General features: G+C 44.8%; 1 protein-coding gene across 1 annotated transcript in view; it reads right to left on the bottom strand.

The window, feature by feature from the left end:
• TERB1 (telomere repeat binding bouquet formation protein 1) overlaps window positions 1–18,683 on the bottom strand; it is a 239,052-nt gene that overhangs the window by 18,567 nt on the left and 201,802 nt on the right. Inside the window, exon 20 of the mRNA XM_033941426.1 lies at window positions 5,372–5,581. Coding sequence (XP_033797317.1) covers window positions 5,372–5,581 — 210 coding nt within the window. The remainder of the gene's footprint in view (window positions 1–5,371; window positions 5,582–18,683) is intronic.

Raw genomic sequence — 18,683 nt, forward strand, 5'->3', positions numbered from 1 at the left:
ATTAATGTACAACAAAATCATTTCCAGAGAAAGGAAAATGGTGAAACCAGAGGACATAATTTGAGATTGAGGGGTGGGAGCCTCACGAGCAATGTAAGAAAATTCTTCTTTACGAAGAGGGTGGTGGCTGCCTGGAATGCGCTCGCAAGAGAGGTGGTGGAGATGAAAACGATGATGGAGTTAAAAAAAGCGTGGGATAAAAACAGAGTATCTAGAATCAGAAAATAATAGTAAATATCGAATAACTAAGGCCAATACTATATATGGCCGTCAGATGGAGGATGGACTGAGGAGGGCTTCAGTGGCTGGAAGGGTGTAGATGGACTGGAGGGAGCTTTGATGAAGACTTCAGTACCAAACAGAGCTTTGAATTCTTGCCCAGAAATAGCCAAGAAGAAGAAGAAAAAAACCTGAACAAATTTTTAGATTGAATCAGGTTGGGCACACTTAGATGGACCATTTGGGTCTTTATCTGCCATCATCTACTATATTAATAATAATAATAATAATAACTTTATTTTTGTAAAATGCCATACCCCGAAGAGTTCTAGGCGGTTCACATTAGTTAGACAGAGATTACAAGATATTACTCCCTGGGCTGAAAAATAGTCTCAAAGTGGCATGAAGGCCTAAAACTCAATAAAGAAAATGTAACCAAATTTGAGAGAATGACTAAAAAATGAGAAAAATTAATTAAGAAAACTATCATAAAATAAAAACAGGAAGGCACAAAAAGATATTTAAGTTTAATGCACTGAGGATAAACCGAAGACACAGTTTCTCAGCTCCATGGAAAACTAAGAACTGATGATCCCACGAGCCAACATCAGGTGGGAAAGTATCAGGACACAAGCAGTATGGGCACTGCCTAAAGATTTAAAACAACAGTGGATTTGGATGTGTCTGTACCAGGTTCCGTGGATGACATCACCTGCATGTGAGAATATTATGCCTGCTTGTCCTTCAAGAAGTGATATTACCACCTGAAAGATAGGGGTTAAATCAACCAAAATATGAATGAACATATAAAATCTCTCAAATATCCACTGTGGGAACAAGTACTGACAATGATGCACTGAAAGAGAAGGTATTTCTTTTTAAACATACAAAGAGCTGCGACATACAGTGAAAATAATATTTTCTCCTTTATATCACTGGTCAACATAAAAAAAAGCTTTTCTTTGCTACTGACAACTTGGGAAGTGTTCTTAGTTAATTTAATGACACTGATTTCAGATCTGTAATTGAAATTCAGCTAGGATGTCAGGTTTCTGAGATACACATTACTGATTTTTTAGGCAGTTTGCCATATCGGCACATTATTGCGAGTATGAACTGTGTCCCACCAAACTTGTATTAAAGAGTTTGCTCTGAAAACAAACATAAAGATAATAAGAAGACATGTTACAGCATATATTTACACCTCTCTTAACTCACACAAAAGTGATGTCATAATGTTCAGAAATGTTTGAGACACTTGCTTTTATGCTTGTACTGTACATTTTTTTCTCTTTGCAAGAACAATAGTCTCCCATCATACTGAGATTGAACTTTCCCTGATACCTGCTTTCCATCACCTTGATGAAATCTTTCCCCATGCTCATCTCTGACATCACGAATATTGGGTGGGAAGAAGTCGAGGTAAAAATGTAAGAAGTTCATTTTAAGTGACATTCTGGCATCCATTAGCTGATATGCTATCAGCATGTTCTCCACAAGCTCAGTATGATTATCTGATCTGTGATTACCAAGAAAATTCTGAACAGTCAGCACAAATGCTTCCCATGCTGCTGATTCAGCTGGGTTCAGCTTCTGTTTGAATGCATCATCAAGGATCAGTTCACAGATTTCAGCTTCACTTTTCTCGAAACCAAACATACATCTTAGATGCTGAAACACATCACTATTTCTGTCCATCACCTTGACAAACGTTTTCAGCAGACCTAGATTTATGTGAAGTGCTGGAAGATAGTACATCACGAGAAACATCATGAGAAAATCTAACGGCAGGTGCTTCACAATGTATCTGCCAGTTACGGATTCAGCTCGGTTTGGCCATTGTTTCTGCCTGTAGTGGTTAGCATCATCATGACTGTTCTAAAGAAACATGAAGCACATGTATTTGGGGTACCCCAATTGCATAGTGTGTGAGTTTTTTAAAAGTGTCTCAATTGACTCATACGTTTCCTTCAACCCAACTACATGAGCAACAGGAACAGATGGCTTCTGGTTTCCATTGTGTAAAAGTATCGCTTTAAGGCTTGCTTTGCTTAAATCAACTAATAGTCTCCATTCATCAGAAACATGTTCAAATCCCAGTTCACGCATGAGACCATTAAAATCAGTACAGAAACAAATGTTTCCTTCCATTTGGTAAAAGGAAGCTAGGATGGTGTGACAATCACGGAAAAGAGATATTTTAGTGTCCTGCCTTAAAAGATTCCATTGCTTCAGCCTTGAACCCAACAATTCTGCTTTCTCCTTTAACAGTGACAAGTCTCTAACCAGATCAGGTTTCAGGTTTATTTAAAATTTGATATTACTTATAATACTTTTAAAACGATGTATATTTTAAAAACAGGGATACAATATTACAAATTAAGAACATAATTAAGATCATTACGATCTTCTTGAGGTAGCAGGTGAGGTTGTTTTTCATCCACTTCAGGTTCATACAACACCTCCACAGCAGCAGAGGCACATTTTTCATTTGAACTTTCGGCACATTGTGCTGCAGATATGGAAGGAGGAATTGGAACTGGATTCTCTGAGTCATGAGGAACGGATTTAATTGCTGACGGGTAATCAGGATATACAATTTTTGATTTATTCCTCTTTGTGAACCCAGCAATTTTTGTCATGCAAAAATAACACCATGGATACAGTGAAAGGCATCTTCTTCTGTTTCCCATTCAGTCACTTTGTTAAGAACATAAGAATAGCCTCACTGGGTCAAACCAATGGTCCATCAAGCCCAGCAACCCGTTCTCACGGTGGCCAATTCAGGTCACCAGTACCTGGCCAAAATCCAATGAGTAACAACATTCCATGCTATCAATCCAGGGCAGGCAGAGGCTTCCCCCCATGTCTTAATAACAGACTATGGACTTTTCCTCCAGGAATTTGTCCAAACCTGAGGTACCCACATTTCATCTTGGTCACCAACTTTACAGCCAAAATAATGCTTGTATGTAGAGAATGACACGGTGAAAAAATTGGTCCCCGTCACCGCCCCGTCCCCGTCTCACCATCCCCGTCACCGCCCCGTCCCCGTCTCACCATCCCCGTCACCGCCCCGTCCCCGTCTCACCATCCTCTTCACCGCCCCGTCACCGCCACTGCCACCCCATTCACCGCCCCATCACCGCCACTGCAATCCCATTCACTTTTCTTTATTTACGTATAAAGGAAACATTCTTTAAAACTTTAAAACTTAGTTAAATATTAGTTAATAACTATACAAAAACAAAACACGCAGAGAAAAAATTAATTAATATAAATTCTCAAAACTGACACATTTTGATCACTAAATTTAAAATAGTTATTTTTCATACAGTTTTTCAATCACTAATCTTCCACCACCCCTGGGGCTAGCAATGCAAAAACAAACACGACATGTACTTTAAATGCTTACAATGTTAGCTTATATGGTAAGTAGACGCGGCCGCTGTACCTAATCGCGGCAAAGATCTCCCTGCCGTGATTAGCATAGTGACCGCGGCTACGGCTGCAAGTCTCCCCTCCCCCCAGCGATCACGGCAGGAGGGCACCCAACCCCTCCTGTAGACCCCCCCAACGGCCCTCCCGACAATCGCAGCAGAAGGGTACCCAACCCCTCCTGCCGGTCCTCCCAATGGCCTCCCCTAAGATCGCCGGCAGGAGGGTACCCAACCCCTCCTGCTGGACCCCCCCCCAACGAACCCTCCCACCCCGGAACCCCCTTAGTCTTACTTTCCAAGTTGGACCAGACGGCTCCTCACACGTATGGCCAGCAGGCTTGCCTCCGTCCAAATGAGGCGGGCCCGCCCCTACCCTGCCCAACCCACAGGATCCTAGGGCCTGATTGGTCTAGGCACCTAAAGCCACTCCCACTATAGGAGGGGCCTTAGGTGCTTGGGCCAATCAGGCCCTAGGATCCTGTGGGTTAGGCAGGGGAGGGGAGAGGCGGGCCCGCCTCATTTGGACGGAGGCAGGCCTGCTGGCCAGACGAGCGAGGAGCTGTCCGGTCCAACTTGGAAAGTAAGACTAAGGGGGTTCCGGGGTGGGAGGGTTCGTTGGGGGGGGTCCAGCAGGAGGGGTTGGGTACCCTCCTGCCGGCGATCTTAGGGGAGGCCATTGGGAGGACCGGCAGGAGGGGTTGGGTACCCTTCTGCTGCGATTGGCAGGAAGGATTGATCTTACAAATGAGGAGCACGGTGAAACACAGGTAAATAGCGGTTCCTAGAAGGGGGTACATTGGCCCGCGGGGACAAACCTGTTCACCGTTTCCGCGGTCGGTGAATGGCCTTGTCCCCGTCACCGCAGCGACTGCTAGTTTTCTTCCCCGTTTTCGGCGGTGACCCGCGGCTTAAATGCGGTGGCTGCGGGTAAACCGCCACCGTGTCATTCTCTACTTGTATGCACTTTGAAGTCTGCTGGACAGATTCTTTTGCTGATCATGTACAGTAAATTGTCCACAATCAATTACACCGTATTCTTTTCAAAATTTCATTTAATAAGCATTCACTTCTATAGAATCATAGTATCAGCCAGATCCCTCTTAGAATCAAGCCAATTGAATGCTAACTTAGATTCTCAGATGCACCACTCCGTGTTCAAACAGACATAGCAGAAATTATCAGGATGGTTAACACAACCTCGTCTGTTCATAATAATTATAATATCTTAGACAAAACAAACAAAATATAAAAATTTGCAGGTAGAAAAAGCAGCACAATCACTTTTTAGTATAAACTTTCAAATTACTGATATATGTGATCGATGAGCTGTCCTAAAATGCAATATTGTGTTACAGAAACAGTAAAATACTGACACTTCACAGTAGTGTTATTGACGAAAATGATATAAACACAAACTGACGCATAACTTAAAAACAGGATGTGATAGATGAAAAATGTTTTCAGATTTAGAGTCAGCATGTTAAGGTACAGGTGACAGAACTCTAGTAGCAAAATGCTTGTTGACTAGTGTATTGTGTCTACAGAAATAATTTTACACTATCTACTTTTCTGATTCAACTACACTAAAATATCTATTTTATTTTTTATTTAAAACACTTATATCCTGCATATCACAAATTGAATGCGGGTTACAAAATTAAAATAAATAAAAACAGGCAGGGGCATGAAAACAAGTCGAATTGATTTTCTACCTGTAACTTTTGGTATTTTCTGGCTAGATCCACATTTGTTCGTCCATCTTGAAAAGGGTAAGACCACAGAATTGAATTCCAGTGATGTCCCAGTTTCTTTACACCATCCTTAAGATAGTTTATTTCTTCTTTTGTAAATTCTTTACGAATTCTTCTTTTCTTTTTCATGAATTCTCTTATGCACACATTAGAAGAGGTTTCATCATAACTCTGCAAAGGATAATATTGGGATGGATCAAAAAACAATTTTTTCTGTGTTCAGATTTTTATGTAATTTATAACAGCCTAAAGTGGTAGTCATCATCACAATTTTCTCTACTGCTGCTCTGGGTTTTGGATGCCCCTAAAATATATGCACCTCTGGCAGGATACACATTTCAAATCTGACATATTGTAATCACAAAATAGAAAATAAAATTATTTTTCTACCTTTTGTTGCCTGGTCATTATTCAGATCTTGTTGGTCCCAAGATCTGGTTGTCTTCTGATAACTCACTTGCCAGGATCTCCTTCTTTCTTCGTGCTAACCATCCATCTTCTATCTCTGTCCTCCCCTTCTGTTTCCCTTCCCTCTCCCAGAGGTCTGGCATCTTTCCTTTTTTTCATCTCCATTCCCAGATCCACCTTTTCTCAACTACCCTTTCATCCAGATATCTCCCTCCTTCCCTACCACTCCAGGTTCCACCAGCTCTCCCTTTCTCTTCCCAACTACCCTCCTATCCAATATCTCTACCCCCTGTGTACAACTTCTCTCCCTTTCTGTTCCTTCCCTCCCTAAATCCCATTATCCACTATCTCTCTCCCTCTTCTGTTTTTAGATCCTCTCATTTCCCCTCTCCCTCCCCTAACTCCCCCAAGTTCATCTCTCCCTCCCCCAAAGTCCATCCATCTTCCCCTCTCCATCTTCTCCCCATCTCTCCTTCTCCAGTCCACCAACTCCAAGTCCATCTCCCCTCTCTCCCCAGCTCTGACTCCCAACACAAAAGTCCAGTATTTGGCTGGCAGAGGGCAACACTCGTGTATTGTGGCATCTACCAAGAGGTCCGTGCGCTTCACACAGCAGTCATACACTTTTCCTGTGAGCTGCAGAAGATGCGGGCCTTGCAAAAGCCGCGTGAGAAGCGTCTCCGCACTGCAGCACTTCCCAATGCGCTCGCACCACTCCTCGGGAGCCACAGTGCAGCACCACATCACCCTGTGCTCACAGGTGTGTGGGGCTCTGGCTGTCATGTGGCCAATGAAAGGCCAGCTGCTGGCAGGACCCGGAAGAGCAGACGCATGCCACTGAACAGCAGCAGCAGCAAGAACGATTCATGCAAGTGGCGGATCGGGTGCATTCGGAAAGATGAGGCGCGGGCATCTGATTCTAGCCAACCAATTAAAAATCACCTTGTTGCCGTCGTTCTGCTCCCAGAGGTCCACTCGATTTTCCCTCTGCCACTGGAGTCCTTGCTTCTGGTGTAACTTCTGGTTTCACAAAACCGGAAGTTACATTAGATGGAAGGATTCCGGTGGCAGAGGGACAGCTCGAACGGGTCTCTAGCAAGGGGGCAGACGAATCGGTTCACCCAAAGTGAATCGATTTGAATCGCAAATCGGGCAGCACTATCGGAGACTGTTAGAAAAGCCATTTTGAGAAGCGACCTCTCCACCCCCCTGCAGCAGGAGAGATGCCCTCTCTCTCCTGCTGCCAAGTGAACACCCCCCCCTTCCCCCGGCTATCACCAGCGATGGGCACATGCAAATTAAGCAAGTCTTCGCTACTCTCTGCCAACTTCGTTTACATGAGCATTTTTTGGAGAATGACTCGCTTTTTTAAATTTGCTACCAGAACGGCTGCGATAGCAGCCTATTGTTTTTTAAAATAATCTAGGCCGAGTGTACAGAACCTGAGCTCTTTTATTAATACTTAGGGACCATGCATCATTTTTATCAAACAATGGAAAAAGTGTCAGTACTCAGCACCTCTGAGTACTCCCTCAAATTTATTTATTTAAAAAATTTATATACCACCTGGAGTCTCAGCGGTTTCCAAAATAACACATACATAACATTATGCAATAATTCAAATCAACTCAAGAAGTGGAACCTATGAGTAAAACTCCTTGATATCATCTTTACTATCATTACAGTTCACTATCAAATAAAGACCTATGCACGATATACATCCCTAGTTATACAAAATAAATATACAATATATATCCATCTCATGAAAAACAGATTGGCAAGAGGAGGGAATGAGGACCAGTTGTGCATCACTGGGCTTGGGTATACTACCTTGTTATATGAAACTGACTTATTCATATTTTATTAGATATCAGAGTTATGTGACATGAAACAGTCAATATGTTTCTCTGTTTATTATTATCACAGCTCTATAAATAATAATTATTATATTATAATTTGTGAAGTGTTCAGACCAATACCCGTGTATTCTGTGATCTCACTGAACTGGGGTACATTTGGGACCATCATCACACTTCTAATGTCCCTTTGCCAGCCTCCTTCTTGTTTATACTTGATAACATTCTTAATTACTCATTATATATACTTGTAGATAGATTTTAAACCACACTTATCTTGATGATTATTCCAAGGGCTTGGCGTTGTTCTCTTTAACTCCCAGCTGCAGCGAGATAAAGTGCTTAAATCATAACATGACAGAGTTTGAGGAGACGTTTGTGTACAAATCCAACCACTTCCATTATGTAAGATGCTGGAGGAGATTCATCGACGATGTGTTTTTTGTGTGGACTGGGGATCAGGTTAAATTGAATGAATTTTTAGAAGAAATAAATCAGAGAGATCAGAATATCAAATTTACATATAACATAGACAAATATCAGATGTCCTTTTTGGACATAAAAATATATATTCAACAAAATAAGATATCCACCAGTCTACACAAAAAGCCATCGGATCGAAATAATCTCCTCCAGTATCAAAGCTACCATCCACGGGTCCTAAAGAACAGCATACCAGTAGGGCAGTTCCTGCGATTAAAACGAATCTGTTCAAATACACATGACTTTGACAAACAAGCCGAGATTATGTATAAAAAATTCTTAGATCGGGGATATCCTAGTAAAATAATCAAGAGAGCCTGGAAAAGGGCTAAGTTTTGTCAGAGGTCTTGGCTAATGCAATCAAAAGTCAAAACAAAAGAACACCATGTAGTTTGTGTACTCCCATATTCAAACAATAGTAACGCTATTAAACAGATTATATTAAAACATTGGCCCATAGTCCAATACTATCCAGTATTGACTGAAAAACCGAAATTTGCCTTTTCCAGGTCTCAGAACCTGGGGGAGATGTTGAAACACAAAAGAAATGCTAGGGTGTTTGGAAATAATTTATTACCACCACATAAACCATGTGGACATTGCCGTTTATGTAGTCACGTCATGCAGCAAGCATTTGTGTTATTTCCAGCATCAAAAGATAAAAAATTTATGTTATCCACTGGTACAAATTGTGAATCGCAGGGAGTGGTATATTGTATAATATGCCCATGTGGTCTCCCATATATAGGGCAAACTAGTCGCAAGATCAAAATTAGAATAACAGAACATCTAAGCAACATACGAAAAGAAAGAATTACTGCTCCTTTGGTAGCCCACTGGCTACAAAAGGCACACTCCCTGGAGGATTTAAAATACACGGTTTTGATTCACGTAGACTTACAAGAAGGAGATATCACAAAATGCTTGCTGCAGAAAGAACAACGTCTTATTTTTAATAAAAAAACTGTGCATCCATATGGACTCAATTCCGAAATAGAATGGCTAAACTTGTAAGCCGTAAGAGGAGTCCGATACGTCATTTCCGGCTGGAAATGAGAGATCATAAGGGGAGGGATCAAAAGCAATAAGGAGAGAGTGTATATAAGACACGATAGCTGATCGATCCCCAGCGTGTTCATTTTGAGGTGACAATCCAGTAGAAGTAAGCCATATAGGTATGTAAAAATGAATCATTTAAACAGGTTGGTCTGAGAGACAATATATAAGAGATTAAGTAGGATATAGAAATCCAGTACCATTTAAAAGTTTAAGTTTTAATAAGGTTTTAATTAAAATTGTGTTTTTAACAGGACCCCTCCTGATGAAGGACCCGAAACTCGAGTCGGGGGGGCCGAGCTTAAGAATAAGTTTTAGTGAACACAGTAGCTAGTAGTTAACACTACATGCACAAGCATTTTATGATTTAAGCACTTTATCTAGCTGCAGCTGGGAGTTAAAGAGAACAACGCCAAGCCCTTGGAATAATCATCAAGATAAGTGTGGTTTAAAATCTATCTACAAGTATATATAATGAGTAATTAAGAATGTTATCAAGTATAAACAAGAAGGAGGCTGGCAAAAGGACATTAGAAGTGTGATGATGGTCCCAAATGTACCCCAGTTCAGTGAGATCACAGAATACACGGGTATTGGTCTGAACACTTCACAAATTATAATATAATAATTATTATTTATAGAGCTGTGATAATAATAAACAGTGATTTAATAATCATCACAGAATAACATTGTATATCTCCCTACTAATTGACAGTCAATATGTTTGACATAATTGGACATTATGGGGGAAATTCCGTATAGGATGATGGTTTCTGCAGCTGCCTAAGAAGCGGCTGAGAATCACACACTGATGTCCTAAACAGAATTGCATCTGCCCTAAGCAACAGACACCCAACCCCGCATAACCAGCCCGATTCTCTAATCGGCGCTCATGTCACAGGTGCCGGTTAAGCGTACCTGATCCCTTCCCATCAGTTGATTGTGGCAATGGAATCCCCCTGCCGTGATCAGTTGAGTGGCAAGGAACCCTCAAACCCCCCGCAAAGTCCCCTGGCAGAATCCCCCAACACACCCTGTCACCCCCCTGACACTCCCTCACACACCGATATACTCCCTGACACTTCTCAAACCCTCCTCCCTTACCTTTAGGATAGGGCTGGCAAGAGGAATCGCTACTCCCTCCTGCCGGCAGGCCTGCCTCTTCCAAAATAAGAACATAAGAATAGCCTTACTGAGTCAGACCAATGGTTCATCAAGCCCAGTAGCCCGGTCTCATGGAGCAGAACACTTGTTTAGCCTGTCATTGCAGGTGCCTCTACTTTACAGATGGGAGGAGCTAAGCTAGTCTGTGAAGTACTCTAGGGGCAGAGTAAAAAAATGTATAATTCTCTTCTGCAGCCTATGCGGGTAAAGGGAAATGACAGTGGTTCTCAACCCAGTCCTGGAGGACCACCAGGCTACACGGGTTTTCAGGATAGCCCTAATGAATATGCATGGGGCAGATTTGCTTGCCTGTCACTTCCATTATATGCAAATCTCTCTCATGCATATTTGTTAGGACTAGCCTGAAAACCCAATTGGCCTGGCGGTCCTCTAGGACAGGGTTGGGAATCACTGGTGTAGAATGTCTCACCTATCTACTAAAAAAGAGCTTACCAGGGTAAATACATAATCTCCTTTTATATTGAAGGGTGTAATTATACAAAACAGACATGAGAAGCATAGGGAGACAGACATCTGACCTGAATTCTGAAATCTGCAAGAAGGCACAGCAAGGACAGGGTGGGTGTCTAGAATATCTCACCTATCTACTGGAAAAGAGCTTACCAGGAAGTACATAATCTCCTTTTCCAGAGCAATAGGTGAGACATTCTAGACCACAGTTCTTCAACCGCCGGTCCGCAGAAAATTCCTGCCGGTCCGTGCAGGACCGGCGAGATCAACTTCTTCAATTTCCTGCCGGTCCGCGCAGGACCGGCAAGATCGAGGAGCGCAGGGCCGGAGAGATAATGTGGAGCCTCAGACTGTGCTTTCTTCCCTCCCAGCGGCTCTCCTTACAAGCGCAGTGATTCAGGAAGGAAGCCTTGGAGTTTTTGCTGAGTCGGGCCGCCTCTGATGATGCAACTTCCGCTTTCCTCAGAGGCGGTGCGACCCAACAAAGGACCCGAGGCTGCCTTACTGAATCGCAGCGCTGGCAAGTAAGGAGAGTTGCTGGGAGGGGAGAAAGCTGCTGGCATGGTGAAAAAAAAAAAAGGGACAGCTGCTACTGGACCTGGAGAGGGAGAAGGAGAGATGCTGCTGGGAGGGGAGGAGGGAAAGGAGTCTGGGAAGCTGCTGGGCAAGGGGAAAAAGGGACAGCTGCTACTGGACCTGGATAGGGAGAAGGAGAGATGCTGCTGGGAGGGGGGAGGGAAAGGAGTCTGGGAAGCTGCTGGGTAAGGGGGAAAAAGGGACAGCTGCTACTGGACCTGGAGAGGGAGAAGGAGAGATGCTGCTGGGAGGGGAGGAGGGAAAGGAGTCTGGGAAGCTGCTGGGCAAGGGGAAAAAAGGGACATCTGCTACTGGACCTGGATAGGGAGAAGGAGAGATGCTGCTGGGAGGGGGGAGGGAAAGGAGTCTGGGAAGCTGCTGGGCAAGAGAAAAAAGGGACAGCTGCTACTGGACCTGGAGAGGGAGAAGGAGAGATGCTGCTGGGAGGGGGGAGGGAAAGGAGTCTGGGAAGCTGCTGGGTAAGGGGGAAAAGGGACAGTTGTTTGAGGTGGTTTTGATGGACTTGTGGTTAGTTTTAGAGTTTCTGGGGCTGTACCTACTGTTTAATTTGTTGACAGCAATGTTGATGTTTTCCTTTGTGCTTTGCTGTTGCTGTGTGTTTTTGCTGTATACTTATGTATATTTTTCAATAAAAGCTTTCATTCAAAAAAAAAAAAAAAAAAGGGGGGGAAAAGGGACAGCTGCTACTGGACCTGGAGAGGGAGAAGGAGAGATGCTGCTGGGAGGGGGAAGGGAAAGGAGTCTGGGAAGCTGCTGGGTAAGGGGGAAAAAGGGACAGCTGCTACTGGAGGGGAGGAGGGAAAGGAGTCTGGGAAGCTGCTGGGTAAGGGGAAAAAGGGACAGCTGCTACTGGACCTGGATAGGGAGAAGGAGAGATGCTGCTGGGAGGGGGGAGGGAAAGGAGTCTGGGAAGCTGCTGGGTAAGGGGGAAAAAGGGACAGCTGCTACTGGACCTGGAGAGGGAGAAGGAGAGATGCTGCTGGGAGGGGAGGAGGGAAAGGAGTCTGGGAAGCTGCTGGGCAAGGGGAAAAAAGGGACATCTGCTACTGGACCTGGATAGGGAGAAGGAGAGATGCTGCTGGGAGGGGGGAGGGAAAGGAGTCTGGGAAGCTGCTGGGCAAGAGAAAAAAGGGACAGCTGCTACTGGACCTGGAGAGGGAGAAGGAGAGATGCTGCTGGGAGGGGGGAGGGAAAGGAGTCTGGGAAGCTGCTGGGTAAGGGGGAAAAAGGGACAGCTACTACTGGATCTGGATTAGTGAGAAGGAGAGATGCTACTGGGAGGGGAGGAGGGAAAGGAGTCTGGGAAGCTGCTGGGCAAGGGGAAAAAGGGACAGCTGTTTGAGGTGGTTTTGATGGACTTGTGGTTAGTTTTAGAGTTTCTGGGGTTGTACCTACTGTTTAATTTGTTGACAGCAATGTTGATGTTTTCCTTTGTGCTTTGCTGTTGCTGTGTGTTTTTGCTGTATACTTATGTATATTTTTCAATAAAAGCTTTCATTCAAAAAAAAAAAAAAAAGGGGGAAAAAGGGACAGCTGCTACTGGACCTGGAGAGGGAGAAGGAGAGATGCTGCTGGGAGGGGGACGGGAAAGGAGTCTGGGAAGCTGCTGGGTAAGGGGGAAAAAGGGACAGCTGCTACTGGAGGGGAGGAGGGAAAGGAGTCTGGGAAGCTGCTGGGTAAGGGGGAAAAAGGGACAGCTGCTACTGGACCTGGAGAGGAGAAGGAGAGATGCTGCTGGGAGGGGAGGAGGGAAAGGAGTCTGGGAAGCTGCTGGGCAAGGGGAGAAAAGGGACAGCTGCTGCTGCTACTGGACCTGGAGGGAGGGAGAAGGAGAGATGCTGCTGGGAGGGGAGGAGGGAAAGGAAAAGGAAGAGAGTTACTGCTGGATAGGGGGAGGAGGGAAGGGAGAAGAAAAAAGGAAGGAAACAGCTTGCAGGGAGATTAGAGGAAGGGAAGGGGAGAGATAGGAATGAGATGGGAAGGGGGGTCAGCAGAGAAATTGAGAGGGACAAAGATGCTAGATCTGCTGTAGGAGAGATAAAAATGAAGAGAGCAGTGAAGCTGTAGTGAATCGTGTAAAAAGGAGAGAGGGGCATAGGCTGGATGGAAAGGGGAGAGGGGCATAGAAAGAAGACAAATACCATATGGAAGGGGGAGAGGTCAGACAGTAGATGGAAGGGGCTGATGCTGGATTGAAGAGACAGAGAGGGCAGACGCTGGAAGGAAGAGAGTGAAAAGAAGATGAAAGCAGAAACCAGAGACAACAAAAGGTAGAAACAAATAATTTTATTTCTATTTTGTGATTAGAATATATCAGATTTGAAATATATATCCTGCTAGAGACATAACTGGGGACTGCAGTATTCTGTTAGCATGATATTTCTATGAACTTGGCTTGTTCAGTTTTCTTGATAGTAGAGGGGATATATGTGAAGGGGAGGGGAGAAAGGGGTTTTGTTGGTCCGTGCTCTGTATATTTGTATTTATAAAATCACAATTGTTCAGAATATTGTTTCTTTTTATACTTTAATAAAATACGTTCAATATAAAATCATAATTGCGGCTTGTGCAGATGGGATCAGATGGTTTGTGGGGACTGAGCTCGCGGAGATGGAGCGTAAACGGGGTTTTTAAATTTTAGTCCTATTAGTTTGCCGGTCCACAAAATAATTCTTTTATTTCTGCCGGTTCACAGGTGTAAAAAGGTTGAAGAACACTGTTCTAGAACACAGGGACGTACAAAAGCAGCCCCCAACTAGTCAGGGTGGGCTTGCTGCGCCAGCCTTTAAGACCGAGAACCCAAAAGCCAAGTTCTGACAGGCAGCACCATCCATTCTGTAGAATCTGGAAAACATGGGAAGAGACAACCATGTCGCTGCCCTGCAAAACTCCTCAGGAGGAAAAGCTCTAGCTTCGGACCACAAAGAAGTCAGACTCCTGGTAAAATGCACCCGAACAGAAACAGGGGACTCTTTCCCTGCAAGAATGTAGGTGTATGAAATGACTCTACCGATCCACCTGGAGATCGTGGCCTTAGAAGCAGGAACACCCCGCCTCAATGAACGAGTCAGCACAAACAGAGGGCCAGAAAGACTAAACTTGTTAGTGCTCTGCAGAGAACACAGAAGCATCCTGCACATGCTTAGGTTCCTCAGAAGCCAATCCTGATGTTTGGAGCTCATCAGTTGAAAAACAGGTAAGCACACTCCCTGAATAACATGGAAAGCTGAAACCACTATCTGCAAAAAGGAAGGAACTGCCTGTAGAGAAACTTATATTTCTGAAATGCGGAGAAAGGGCTCCTGATAAGACAATGCCCACAGATTGGAAACCCTACGGGCATAAGTGATGGCGATCAGAAAATAGTCATGAGGGCTAAGTCCAGGAGAAACACATCCAGAAGGGGCTCAAAAGGAGCTCTGGCAAAGCCCGACAACACCATGTCAAGGTCCTAGACTGGGAACAGATGCTTAACGGGCGGCCTGACCAAAGAGCCCCTTTCAAAATACGAGTAATAACAGGATGTGACATTAACTAGAACCCACTATCCAGAGATGGAAAACAGGACAGACCGATCCCTAGGGCACACAGAGATTCCACCATGAGGACTTTATCCAGACCAGCTTGAAGAAAGGGAAGGACCTGTGACCCTGGAGCTGTACAAAGGCCTCCCAGAGCCTGGTCACCTCAAAGGTGAAAAGTTTCCCAGACGTAAGCAGACACCTTGGACGACTTCTTAAATTTGAGCAGTGGATCAAACACAAGCTCCGAATAGCCTATATGATCTAAGGCTGTATGCTCAAGAGCCAAGCTGGAAGAGCAAGGCAACTCGAAATGTCCATGCCAACTGGGCCTGAGAGAGAAGGACTGGGCAGACGCTCATGTGCAAACTGCGTTGAACCCGCAAACACATCAGAGCTGCACACCATGGTCTTTGAGGACAGACTGGAGCCACTAGAAGGACGCGGCCTGGATGACTCTCCAGCCCCCGAAGGATCTCAGCCCGTGCGGAAAGACATAATGAAGAACGTCTGAAGACCATGGGTGTATTCGAGCCTTGAGCCCCTTGCTTCTGGGCTTGAATCTGTGGCTGAAGAAGCATAGTACTCTTTATTCCCCCGGCCGAGGTTATGAAGTCGATGCGGAGCTGACCTCAGTGCCTCACAATCGCCTGAAGCACCTGCTGTCACAGGGTCTATTCTCTGGTGTGCAGAGTCTGCCGGCTGATGAAGTCCGCTTGAATATAGTCCACTCCATCCAAACGTACCACCTGCAGCGCCAGGAGAGGACGTTCCAATCCAAAGGAAAAGAAAGCAGGACTCCACCAGCCCCTCAAGTCTTTTAGGGCTAGACAATTAATGGACCATTTCCTCTTTAATGGAATCCCTTTGTCCTGAAGGAGACAGGGGCAGTGAGCCCCACCTGCCCCAAAGGCTGGCTTGTATGGTTACCACCATCCAGGAGGCAATGTGCAATGGAATGCGCTGGCAAAATGACTGAGGGCAAAGCATCCACAGTCCATGGCAGTTTCATGGCTAAGACACGAGGAAAAACAGCAAGAAAGGCGAACAAACGGGACTTACTTTGCTTATACACTAATGCTAGGAGCCTAAGGGCTAAAATGGGAGAGCTGGAAGTCCTAGCCAGCAAAAAGGGACTAGACATAATTGGAGTCACAGAAATGTAGTGGACTGATGACAATAAATGGGATGTGGCTTTACCAGGTTTTAAACTATACAGGAGAGATAGGTCACACAAGAAGGGTGGAGGAATAGCGTTATACATAAAAGAATCCATACCTTCAACCAGGATGGAAACAACAGTAAGGGCGGGCAACTTGGAATCACTATGGGTTAAGCTACCAGGTGGAACTGGAGCAGACACAAAATTGGGTCTGTACTATCGCCCACCTGGACAAACGGAAGAAATCGACCAGGATCTGGAGGCTGAACTGAGGCAGGTATGCAAAAGCGGAAGTGTGGTGGTGATGGGAGACTTCAACTACCCGGGAATAAACTAGAGTATTGGGCACTCAAACTGCATGAGGGAGACCAAATTCCTGGAGGTCACGAGGGATTGTTTCATGAAACAGCTGGTCACGGAACCAACACGGGGTGATGCCACTCTTAACCTAATCCTCAACGGACTAGGGGGACCCTCTAAGGAGGTGGCGGTACTAGCCCCACTAGGAAACAGCGATCACAACACGATCCAGTACAGGCTAGAGATTGGATCATCAAAGGTAAAAAGAACTACAACGACTGCACTTAACTTCAAAAAAGGGAATTATGATGCCATGAGGAAAATGGTGAGAAAGAAACTCAACGACAGAGCAAGGAAGATGGACTCCGTAGAAAATGCCTGGGCCCTACTCAAGGGCACAGTGCACGAAGCACAGAACTTGTGCATCCCCAAGTACAGGAAAGGGTGCAAAAAAAAATAGAACAAAAAACCCAGTGTGGATAACAAATGCAGTAAAAAAGGCGATAAGTGACAAGAAAGCATCATTCAAAAAATGGAAAAAGGACAAAACAGAGGAGAACCAAAAGGAGCATAAAAAACACCAAAAGGAGTGTCACTGAGTGGTTAGGAAAGCAAAAAGAGAATATGAAGAGAGACTGGCGGGGGAAGCAACAAACTTCAAATCATTCTTCAGGTACGTTAAGGGGAAGCAACCAGCAAGGGAGGAAGTGGGACCCATGGATGATGGGGACAGAAAAGGAGTGGTAAAAGAAGAAAAGGAGATAGCTGACAGGCTAAATAAGTTCTTCATGTCAGTCTTCACGAGGGAGGACACAACCAACATTCCGGAACCTGAGGAGATCGTAAAGGGGGAGCAGGATGAAAATCTGGTCCAACTAGGGGTAAGCAAGGTGGATGTCCTCCGGCAGATAGACAGGCTAAAGAGCGACAAATCGCCAGGTCCAGATGGCATTCACCCAAGGGTACTCAAGGAACTAAGGAACGAAATAGCTGAACCACTTCGACAAATATGCAACCTATCCTTAAAAACTGGAGAGATTCCGGAAGACTGGAAAATAGCAAATGTCACGCCCATCTTCAAGAAAGGCTCAAGGGGAGACCCAGGAAACTACAGGCCGGTGAGCTTGACCTCGGTCCCGGGAAAGATGATGGAAGCACTGATTAAAGACAGCATCTGGGAACACATCGACAACTATGGGCAGCTAAAGTCGAGCCAGCATGGCTTCTGCAAGGGCAGGTCATGCCTCACAAACTTATTATACTTCTTTGAGGGGGTAAACAGCATGGTGGATAAAAGGGAATCCATAGACATCATTTACCTTGACTTCCAAAAAGCCTTCGACAAGGTACCACACGAAAGACTACTAAGGAAGATATGGAACCATGGGGTGCAATGGGAGGTCCACCGATGGATCAAAAACTGGCTGGCGGACAGGAAACAGAGGGTTGGAGTAAAGGGCCATTACTCAGACTGGCAATGGGTCACGAGCGGAGTTCCACAGGGGTCGGTGCTGGGACCGCTACTTTTCAACATATTCATTAACGACCTGGAGGCAGGAACAAAATGTGAGGTTATTAAATTTGCGGATGACACCAAACTATATCGCAAGGTAAATAACATGGAGGACTGTGAAGATCTCCAAAAAGATCTGACAACACTGGAAGAATGGGCCAAAAAATGGCAAATGAGTTTCAACATAGGGAAGTGCAAAGTCGTACATATAGGGAAAAAAAACCCGATGTTCACTTACAAAATGGGGGGATCAGCGCTAGGGGTGAGCAACCTTGAAAGAGACCTGGGAGTGATGGTAGACACAACATTGAAGGCGTCGGCGCAGTGTGTAACAGCCTCAAGGAAAGCAAACAAAATGTTGGGTATCATTAAGAAGGGACTGCCACTGTATCGTGCTATGGTGCGCCCGCACCTGGAGTACTGTGTTCAATTCTGGTCGCCGTACCTCAAGAAGGACATGGAGGTACTTGAGAGAGTTCAAAGAAGAGCAACTAAGCTAATAAAGGGTATGGAGGACTTTTCTCCCTGGAAAAGCGGAGACATGATAGAAACCTTCAAGATCATGAAGGGCATAGAAAAAATAGACAGGGACAGATTTTTCAAATTAAGGGGAATCAACAAGTACAAGAGGGCACTCAGAGAAATTGAAAGGAGAGAAGTTTAGAACAAACGCTAGGAAGTTCTTTTTCACTCAGAGGGTGGTGGATACATGGAACACGCTACCGGAGGATGTGATAAACAG

Source organism: Geotrypetes seraphini, chromosome 4, assembly GCF_902459505.1.
Source record: "Geotrypetes seraphini chromosome 4, aGeoSer1.1, whole genome shotgun sequence".
In the NCBI taxonomy this organism is placed as follows: Eukaryota; Metazoa; Chordata; class Amphibia; order Gymnophiona; family Dermophiidae; genus Geotrypetes; species Geotrypetes seraphini.